This window comes from Achroia grisella, unplaced genomic scaffold (assembly GCF_030625045.1).
Source record: "Achroia grisella isolate CSIRO2021 unplaced genomic scaffold, CSIRO_AGI_Agris_v1 utg540, whole genome shotgun sequence".
Lineage (NCBI taxonomy): Eukaryota > Metazoa > Arthropoda > Insecta > Lepidoptera > Pyralidae > Achroia > Achroia grisella.
The window spans coordinates 2,499,982-2,511,576 of record NW_026712925.1 but is presented as its reverse complement, the minus strand read 5'-3'; the positions used below and the strand labels follow the sequence as shown (position 1 = coordinate 2,511,576).

The window sequence follows — 11,595 nt, the reverse complement described above, 5'->3', positions numbered from 1 at the left end:
TTGGTTAAATATTTTTAAAGTTGTGACAGATGTAGGTATAGACAGTCTAAATGTATTAGAAATTGTATCCTTGAAATACAAATTGTATATATACACACAGATTCATATATACACACAGTATATAATTTTTATTGTTATTATATATTAATGAATTAATAAAAAAATATAGATCTTATTTCTTACAGTATGTGTCCCTAAGACACTCTCTTACATTATTGTCTCTATGTGCAAGTTCACAAAGAAGGTAACGATTTATCGTTCAGCTTTTAGTGAATGCACGGAGTTTCAATTCAGAACGTGAATATCCAAAGTTAAACTATTCAGAGTTACTAACTGATGGGGAAAACGTAAGATAAAATTTTTTGAACAGTCCGACAATTTATGCAAAGCAGCTAACAAAAACAGTCTGTAAAAAGTAAGCGCAGATATTGACATAAAATTATTTTTAAGATATATTGTGGTAAGTGAACAAAGTGGGTTTTGACATGTGGAAAGTATATAGATTAAAAAAATATGATTAATGCGACAACGGAAGGATATCATAGGTAGTCAGATAGATAGTATCCCGTTAGATCTCTAAAATAATTATGTATAAACGTTGACGTCAGTCAAAAATTTTATATTATAATCTAATTTTAAAGCTATGGTTTGTATTGAAACTATTAACACTTCTCGTGTCATATTCCAAATAGGATGTGCTGAAAATAAGTGTTCGCTCGCTCCTTGAACTACCTTTTTTTACTATATATGTGATATGATATGATAAAGTCTACAAATAGTTTAAAATTAACTAATTTGTAATGGTCAGTAAAAAATATTTAATTTTAAACTATTTGTATTTTCCCATATTGATATTGATACACCTATGTACGATTTGTAATAAGGCAATGAATAATTTATCTCTATGCATTTAGTTTCTACTGTTCTATATTAGGATTAGCATTATTGATATACTACTTATGCTTCTTGACTTTTCTAGTTGTATGAAAACAGAATTTAAATTTAATCAAAAATCTAATTTTTATGTAATAAAAAACGCTTCATTTGTGTAACTACTTAATATCTACATTATAAAAAAATATAATACCATAGTAATAACTATTTTGCTCTTGTCTAGCATGTCCGGCTGTCATTATTTCATTGCGGACGAATATCTACGCTTGGTCGCCGACGTAGAAATATGTGTTTTGCTCGGTAGACGGGTGGCAACTAGACCGATGAGTTATAGTGGGTTGGAACTGGGGCGAATTGAAACAAACCTCTTCTAATCGAGGTATATACCAGTAGGTACATCATTAGTTTTTCAAATCATTTTGTTATTTACTAATTATAAATTACTTCTACTAAATGTTTGTAATTGTTGTAAACTGAAATCTTTACTAGTTAACAAAAATATATTTACCTGTCTATGAGTTTATTTATATAATTTAATATTTCTTTAGGTACTTAACAAAACTATAATGATTAAGATATATTTATTTATATATCTATATTAAAAAAATATAATTTTACGGTATAAAAGATAGGCAATTATGTGATTATCAGTTGAAGGATATTGAGCTATGTATGTTTTTAAGATAATTAGTATGTGATATTCTATATCTATATGGCACTATGAAGTAAAGTCAGAGGATCCTTACATTACAAAGAAACTAAACATATCTATGCAATATCAGCAATAATTATACGCGACTAAATCTCCTCATCAAGAGGAAAGCTCTACAATAATGTTTACTAACCCTCGTAGCCATTTGGATGCGCCACTTAAAAACTGAACATTAAAACAGTTGTAGTTGGTACAAGATTATGGAGATAGTCCACAACATCAGTTGTAGTCCAGTTCACTAGGTGGAACTAAGCATTATTTATTGCAATGCCAGCATTAAACGTATTACCAACGGATGCACACTTCTGCTATGGATTTAAAATAGGACACTGATGAATTGCTACATTATCGTTAACAACGTTCGATTTAATCTCTGCCCCGGCGCGGAACAAAGATGTAAGGATAAACAGTGAAAAATACATACTTATGTATTTACATGAACTCATTGCAAAAACCTGCAAATAGATTTCTAGAGCGTTCGGGGGACGGCGCTCTGCGGCCGACCGCAAACGAGGTTCAAGCTAGACGTTTCCAACTAGCGTGGTATAATTCTTTGCGAACGTTAATTAACTTTTTATTTTTCTGTTCGTCGCAGCATTACCTCCAGCCCGACACAATGTGAATACCGGGACGGAAAAAATACAAAACAATTACACCGCACCAACAATCCTTAACGACCAGACATTGTAGCGGCGGAATTACAAATGGCGCAAAATTATGAGGAGCTTCAAATAATCATTAAACATAAACGCGTAATGGTTTCCCATTCAAATGATGGCTCGTAGCAGTTAACTGCCTCTGTAATGTCTCAACACAATCTCTTCCACGGAAAATTGTTACACTTTACTGTGGTATTAATGAATTATTGCCTATTAAAGTATAACAAGAACACATTTCTTTATTGGTTGAGGCGTAAACTTTAGTAGACGCTTAATCTAAGCACCATTTTGAGTCATGGAGAGGATAATTGTGGATATGTGGGACAAAGGAATACCGGCTTTGATTAATCACCTCTATGTTAATGTCGAGATGTATTGCTATTAGGAATGCAAACTGCTATCGCATGAATATCTGCTGTACAATAAAATACAAAACAATTGCTATTGAATTGAATTTATATTTATTTCATTAATTGTAACATAAAAAAAAAAAAATTTGCATTATTTGTTTTTAAGTTTACAATTAATTATGAACATACTATAATTTTTTAAGGAAGTAAATACTTCAAATTATGGTGATATATGTGTACAGATTGCAATATGTTCCATATTGAAAATTCAATAATGTTTTGAAGTAAAAACTCAAAAGATATTCCATATGATCCGGCGCGATCTCACTTCAGATAAACACAATGCTAAAGAAAAGCACGTTAAAAACCCGACGCGCATACAAACTTATTTTGTAAATAAGATTTTAGCAATTTACAGGCAGCTCTGCATAATATTTGCAACACGAAACAACAAGCAAACCGAGAATTTTCATATTCAGCATTACGAGAATGTCATGTTGTGAGAATCAAGCGGAATATACGTTAAAACCATTTTATTGTCATAAACTTTTTTAGATTAGACTGACTAGTTTATTTTCTCCATTTTGTGTAAGCTAATATCCATATTAATCTACGTGGTATATTGTAATAATATTAAGAGAACAAGTGATGTGAAATTGTAGATGTTATGTTTGTAATGTTTGCGAATATAAATGTATATTTTTTACTCTTCAATGCAAAGAGCACTGGAAGGATGAAATTTGGCACGTAAAAATATCATATTCTAGAATAATAAAAATTTTACTTTTAATCCAAAATTACTTGGATAGTGACACTGGATATGGTTAGTTCTATACGTCTGGGTGTAGAGTATCAGAATAATAATAACCGATAAATTGTCAATAGTAAACTCTTGCACTAATGTAAATATAGTTTTAAGTCTAGTAACATCAGAGAAAAAACACCTAGAATATATAATAGTAATACTTCAACGACTCTGAGTAACTGTTACTTTTAAAGAGGTCCTTGTTAATTATTTTGAAGCCTGGTAACGGTAAACGTTTAAACTGCAAGAATGTTGTCGGAAACAGCGTTTGGGATGGTAAAATTTTTATCTACTTCCTATTGTGAAGTTTAAGTGAATACCACAAGTATCGGCAATTTTTAGAAATAGTGTGGTATATTTAAAATTATTGTAACTATACTGCATGGTAATTATTCTTACATTATCGTCTATTTTTTGTGATAAAGATTAGGTTTATACACAATAAATTATACACACATTAATACATTTTTTATACACAAAAAATCTTTCTAGATTTGTTTACTAAAAATGTCCAGAAAATAAAAATCTCTCCATTTCCATGTTAACTGCAATTTATTGTCATAGCAATGCTATATTATTATTTAAATAATGCACACAAAGAACATATTTGCGGAGTGCTTACGTGTATTTCTCTTTATATATTTAATTTTATACTTCTCGTATAAATTTATTAATTTTATTTATTTAAACGAAATGTATAAAATAAGTTATCTGTGTATATAAATATTACTACTAGCATTTTCGAACATCATTAAATCTATATTAATAATATTAAAAAAGGACTATTTTATTATGAGCAAATTAAAATCTGGAACTAATGTAACGATTTGAGAAATTATTTCACTGTTAGTAAGATAATATATCTTACTAACAGTGAAATAATTTCTCAAATTCATCAATTCCTTTATGATATGTACATAAATATACATATATTATGTAAATATACACAAAACTTACCATGCAGTATAATAATAATAACTCTTTATTGCTCACCGAAAACAAAACACAAAGTCATGTTAAAGTTCATTACAAAATATCTTATTGTTGTTAGCAATCTCTTACAGACAATCGGTATAATGTATGTATTTTAAAAAACGTAGTTGCAGATTCAATACGTAGAGTACTAAACTCTATACGTAGAGTACGTATAGAGTTTAGTGGAAAAACTGTCAGAGTAGTAGTCAATTAAAATTTTGTAAGTCAAAAATAATTTAAATGGAACAAAATAATATTTCCAAATGCCGGATTGGTAATCTTTTTCGACTTCAATTAGATGCTAAAATTATGATCATGAAGTCTTTTTTGAAGTCATAGTCGATGAATGTGATGATAAAAAACAGCTGTGCGTAATTTTAAATATTTTCTCAGAACTCAAAAAATAGTGCGTATATATAAAGTAGAAAATAAATCGCACAATATCTGTGCATGCACGTTAATACTAAACAACGTTTGCTCAGAGGTTTTACTGTTTCCGGGACCGTATTTATACAACAAAGCTAACAGAAAACTGTCGATCTATTCCAGCGTAAGAACAAACCGTAATTCAAGAAAATGTTGATTTACTGGGTGCTGCCTGCTCGCCATTATAGACCCTACGACTAGAAATAAGGCGATTATGAGTAGGTATATATATTGTATAATAATACTAAATTATAATTATTAACTGCACAATATTTTTTACGCAATTGGAATGGCAAATGAGCTGAAGAAGTTCCACCTGATAGCAGTTGTGACTGTCGGCTGTAAGAACTATGAACACTATAATATAACGCTTTCTAACCATTTATACGGGTATGTTGTTATTCTTGAGGGCTAAGATGTCTTGGAGATACTGCTTATCTTGTAATTTCACTAGTTTATCTTACCGTTCAACGCAAATACATCTTACACAGCAAGTTACTTACTGGCTGAAGTAGGCGAAACTGAAGTATCCCCGTAGACAAATTTTTACAAAGAATACTTCAGACATCCACGATTTGTACAAACAAAACAACAAGATCGTGTTAAAATATTCAATAATAAATATGGAAAAATTGATAGAATTGGATTCTAAAAATTTTAGTAAACACAGTTTTTTTTAAAGTTTTATTGTCCATATATTACAATTATAACTAATATTTTAAGTTAGGATTAATTTATTTTCTTTATATATATGGTCCCATGTGGGTAAAAGCCTCCTCCAACTTGTTCCATTTTCCTCTATTCACAGCCACGCTCATCCAGTTTTCCCCGGCCACTTCTCTAATGTCATCAGACCATCTCTTTCTCTGTCGACCTACTCGCCTTTTTCCTGTCGGTCCCCGCCACTTTGTTAGTTGGTAAGTCCACCATTTGTCTTTGTACCTAGCTACGTGACCTGCCCATTTCCATTTCTATCTTAGGCCATGTTGAAGTGCATCTTTTAAACCAACTTTGTGCAATTTTGTAAACACAGTTGCTTTATAATAATAAGAACTAAAATGTCAGCTACCATCCGCATGGTTCTGCAGCATACGAAGTATTGTAATGGCACGTCAATACAATAACCAAGTTGGTCAGTTCAAAAACCTGACCTGAGTGGTCAGGTTTTTGAGTGGGGAAGTAGTGTTCCATAGGGCGCTGCTCGCAGACTGTTCGAGACTATATAAATTAAAGTGAATGACATTCAGATACGTAAAATAGTTATATAATAGTTTAATTTGCGTATATTGCATACGTAAATTAAAGTATTATATAAATACTTTATGTATCAATTTATTATCCATATAATTTAAATTAAATACATTGTTATTTTTTCTTGATGCGTTTTGTATGTCAATATTTATAAACGCTATGTTTTTTGAAGGATGAATATGGACAGATACAACAGTGAAGGATGTAAAGATCATACAGTCAGGTTACTTAGTCACGAATTAATTACGAAGGATTTTAATGGAGACTGCGTGGAGATTGATCTGGTAGCACTAGTCATCATAACCCATTTCCTCTATTTTTCCATATTGCCATAGTTCTTTTCTGTATGGTGCTGAAATGGTGCCGGCCTGCTCTTACTGTATAGAATAAACTATGTTCTTTATATTAGAAGATAAAAAAACTAATATTAACGTAAAAAATAATGAATAAAGATTTTAAATATAGTGTCTACTATTTTTTTAGCCAATTCATTACTCTTATGAAATAAGTTATCTGCACGGAATGAATTCATGAATGGTGCAAGTTTGGCCGGCCCCCGTCTTATGAAATGATAAAACAATTAAAACTTTGCCGTGCCCCATAGCCGCCAGTTCAGTGACTTGAAACACTTTGCAAGTAGGTATGTCATGTTTCTAATCAACTATATGAATAATATATAGTAACATGAAAAGGATTATATTAAAATTCTGTTAAATTAAAAAGTCGATGCTGATCCTTACAAAATTGGTAAAGAAAGTAGAAGATAAAATCTTCTTAATACAGAGTTCGCATTCCCTGATATGTGATATATGAAATTCTCGAGATGTTTGTGTAACGGCTTCACTGTTTCTTAAAAAAGCACGTAAAATATTTTTCAAACCATTGCTTGTTTATACTACACTTGTTATTTAGTATTGTAAATGTAGTTAAATTCGAGTAAAGTGTGCGTGTGCCTGTGCGTTTCTCTCCCCTTTATGGGTCGAACACCATTGATTAAGAGTCCCATGACGTTATCGAAGGACGACGGCAGAAGCAGTAGAACGAAGCACCAGGTGTTTTTAGTTGATAACATAGTAGTATCCATAAGATAAAAGTCAACCAGTTTGTAAGTCCAAACGTGGGTTTGGAATGCCCTGTGCTGTCACTGTATGGAGTACATGGAGTACATTGAATTCACGTTAGTAAACACTGTAGGTGGTCAACAGTATTAGAGTATTCAAAAAAAAAACCAGTGTCGTAATGCGTCAGTGTTTCACACGAGTAGAGCTGTTAGTTAATTGTAAAAACAGTCCTGTAGTAACAGCCTTTATAGCTAGAGCAACATTTTTGAAATTTAATTATAACTAATTGCGAGACCGCTGTACAAGCGACTGCTACGTATTAATGAGTAATTAATTCATACAGGTAATGAAAATTACTTTAATTATTTTCTATGTTAACAACAGGGCTTTTATCCTTTGATATATTTTCTTACTCCTGTTAAATGCGACTAAAAAACAAGAATGGCCTTTATATGAGCCGCGTAGATTCCGTATGATTATAGATAGCGATTGTTATGTCTGAAACACATTCTTTGTAAATAATTGACAATGTATGTGACAGAGAAATGAAGTAGAAATAATTTCTGGTCTGCAGTGGACCGAAAACACATAAACATAAATATTTCAATTTAATTGGTTTGATATGATTCTTTTATTATAAAGTGCGTATGAAAAGAAATAATGATATTTAACACATAATATACTTTAGGTTCTCATGAAAATTAACTTGTAAATAAATGCGTCTGCTCTGTGGTATAAAGTCCATGCAAACGATTTATAAAAGCTAGTTCTGAATAAACTTTAAAATTGAAATTTCAGTAAGTGAATAGTTACTGAAATGAGGCTTCATTGAAACTTTGATTGAGGCTAAGGGGAGAGTGGTGTTTTAGCCACATACGCCGTAGCGGAGTGCCCTCACGTCCTGGAGGGGGAGAACGTACGAAAGCCCTCCATGTTTGTTACCCGATTAACTTCTCGTTTCGTCTATTTGTAGTGGTTTTATATTTGACGTTCAGAGAATTAGTATAAAGAAAGTACCTCATATTATATGTATATAATTATTTTCTTTACGTTTTTACTTTTACTGCATAAATAATAGCAAAATGGGACTTAACGACAACTTTCTATTCATTTATTTGTTTGTGTGTTAAGGTTTCGTGTAAGAACGGTAGTAAGAATTTATAACATTTTATACATGACAGAATACTTGATATAGTATCAAAAAATCTAATAAACGTACCCCAAATAATAATAAAGGAATATATAATTTAATTACTAGCGTAATGAAACACCATTTAATGTATAATAATAATATATAATATTATCATGTCTCTGATCAAAATACAGTTTACTTAGGAAACTGCTAGACAGCTGAAATAGAGGTATGCAGACATTTTTGTTGCAGTTTATGTAGACGGCATATCTAATAAAAAAAACAAAGAAGTAATTTATTCATAAGGAAATAATACTAAACGTTTTCTATGATAGTAAGAGATATGACCTACCCTAGATCGCCCTTCTATGATAACACCGATGTGCCATTCCATATTTTAATTTGTTTTATACGTGTATGTAAGTATATTCGGACCTTTGTCGCAAGTCGCAACGTTTAGTCTAAACGGTTTGATGGAGTTTAAGGAATGATGTGTCGTTAATTTTGCTTTTATTGTGGGATTTCTACAACTTATATGAGGACAGTATTAAATGAATATTTAAGTAATATATAGATGATAATAATAATAACGATAATATAAAAATAAATGTGCAGATAAAATTTCGAAACGATTTATATCACTTTGCTAAGTTAGTGAGTTAGTCATTGCATATTAAGTTCAAAGATATAATGTATATAATTATTACTATAATGTATAAATGAATACTCAATAGACTAGAATAGTACCTCTCACTAAAGACATATTTCCAATATATTCTTATTATTACCGGATAAGGGTAATGTTACCAAAACTGTTACTCAATATACCTCAAACGAGTTGTGCTAAATTACCCCGAAGCAATAACCTAGAAAAAGGTTTCATGACTCTTAAAATTAATGTTAGAGAACTCCTAAACTTGCACCATAACCCGGACCCGAAGTCCCAAACACACGTTACCGGGGCATAATAAACACGTCCAAATAGGCAACTACTAATCGTATTTCACCACAATATAATGCTGAGGTCGCAACCGAACACAGCTGGGTTATACCAGTATATTTATAATAAATTATTTTAATTCACAAGAAAAAGTTGTTATCCTGACAAAATGTACCTAGGCTATCTATTATAAAATGCAGATTTTTGAGATAAATGCACCGTAATGATATTTCACGTGAATATAGATTCATATATTCCCGTCAATTTTATTACAACACATCCATCATGAATATTTAATACTCAGATTTAAAAGGCATGTTTTCGCATTTACTATATTAATATGTATTTTGGGATAAATTAAAATAGACATAAAAAATAAATATATTCCTAAATTTATTAATTTTATAATTTAAGAGCCGCGTTTTTATGTCGAAAAATATTTATTTATTTATATACACACTATCATCACAAGCTTATCCCCAATACAACAGTGCATCCAATATTACAACACCGGTTTGGTAACATAGCATATAAAATACAATGCGGTCCTTGTGAATTCACACAGACTACACACAAATACGTTCCCTCTGCTACTTGATTGAGAGTGGTCAGTGAGTGCGTCAGTGGTGCTTTCATTAATAAATTAGTCCTTCCGCGAGGTACTACCAGCAGCTGGGGCCTTCGTCAGCACCCCAAATAGTTATTTGGTACCCTAAATCCCATTAACCCAAGCACCAGAGAATTACTTATTTTACCTCTAAGCTCTTTAAACAAATAGGAGACAAGTGCCAATTCCCTGCGGACTCTTAGTTCATTGTATCACACCATGCCCAACACGAACAGAGTAGGGTACATTAAAGGATACAAGGGATATACTCCGTATTGCCTCATATATAAATAACTAATAAAATACATTTATTTTGGATTTTTTCTACCATTAGTCTGTATTTGATTTCATGGGGATCTCAGATTAAAGCGTTGCACTCAAGATGGCTCCTTACTACTGTTTTGTACAACGCGATTATCACAGAAATACTGGAAAAAATTCTAAAGGTAAGTACGAATCCTGGCACTTTGTACGCTTTTTTATACGTATTTATTATGTGTTTCCGAAAAGACAATTCAGCAGTTAAGGTGACTCCCAAATCTTTTATCTCTGTAACTCTCTTTATTGTTGTTGCTTCTATTGCATAATTTCAGTGGATCGGGTTATACGACCTAGTGAAACTGATACTCATACATATATTATTAATTGTATCGTATTGAATTGGTAATTTATTCCTGTGGCTCCATGAGACTACTTTATCTGTCTCTTTGTAACATTTTACAATCAGAAATGGATTCAACTGTATGAAACAACTTCAAGTCGAGGGAATAAGAGACATCCGGAATTATAGACAACCTTCGGCAGATCATTAATCATAATGACGAATTCGAGAGGTCCCAAAGTACTCCCTTGACTACTCCTGATCTGACCGAATAGGGTTCTGATGTAAACCCAGTATAATCGACGTACTGGTATCGATCCCTCATATAACTGGAGAAAAATTGTAATAAATGCGGCGTACAACCCATGTTCGCCAGTTTCTTCAGCAATATGTCATTATCGACCACATTAAAAGCTTTCCGGACGTCAAAATAAATGGTATCTACCTGCCTGCCCTCATCAACAGCTGGTATAAGTTGAGCCATATAATTCACCAGATTACTCATGGTACTACGGCCTGGTAGAAACCTATGCTGTGCCTCTGAGAGCTGTGGTCTCAATTGATAGAAAATCGCTCTATGTATTGCTGATTCGAAAGCTTTAGCGGGATTAGAGAGAACAGCCACTGGTCTATACTTATCTACACTTCCACCACCTTGGGATTTAAAAAATGGAATGACTCCTTCCATTCCAGTTCCACATTTACCATTTTGATGGAAAAACTGCTGTTTTTAAACACAGATTATAGATGTGTAACAAAGGTTCGGTTAGTACTAGTCTACAGTCTCTAACGTCTTCGAACGTCGTTTAGATTTAGAGCCTACAAATGCACTCGTGACGATTCATTCGCACCTTCCGCCTGTGCTATCGCCTTGCTTACATTCAGTTCAGCCCTTTCTGTACTATACACGGAATGAAAATATTGTGCACATTCTTTAGCGCATTCTTGTCCGTCAACATAACACCATTTTTTAATATTTTTGAATCCGGCTTACTTCTTTTAGAATGTACGTATTTCCAAAAACTTTTCGGATCTTCCTTCAAATGATTTTGAATACGTTCCCTATATAAGTTTGTTGTAATATTTTGTTACCGTTCTCCTACACTGAGCATATGCAATATAATCGACACACAACTTACTCCACTTGTATCGTTTATGAAGTGCCGCGTTATATTTTTTTAT

The 11,595-nt window shown here is 32.1% G+C and overlaps 1 protein-coding gene across 1 annotated transcript; it reads right to left on the bottom strand.

The window, feature by feature from the left end:
* Positions 1 to 10,624: 10,624 nt before the first annotated feature.
* On the bottom strand, positions 10,625 to 11,101 carry LOC131847755 (uncharacterized). Its single transcript, XM_059197403.1, has one exon. The coding sequence runs from the start codon at positions 11,099 to 11,101 to the stop codon at positions 10,625 to 10,627; it is 477 nt and encodes a 158-aa protein (XP_059053386.1).
* Between the last annotated feature and the right edge of the window lie 494 nt (positions 11,102 to 11,595).

Excerpts from the sequence above, each read along its gene's own strand:
- LOC131847755 (XM_059197403.1), bottom strand. The coding sequence starts at position 11,101 with ATGGAAGGAGTCATTCCATTTTTTAAATCCCAAGGTGGTGGAAGTGTA.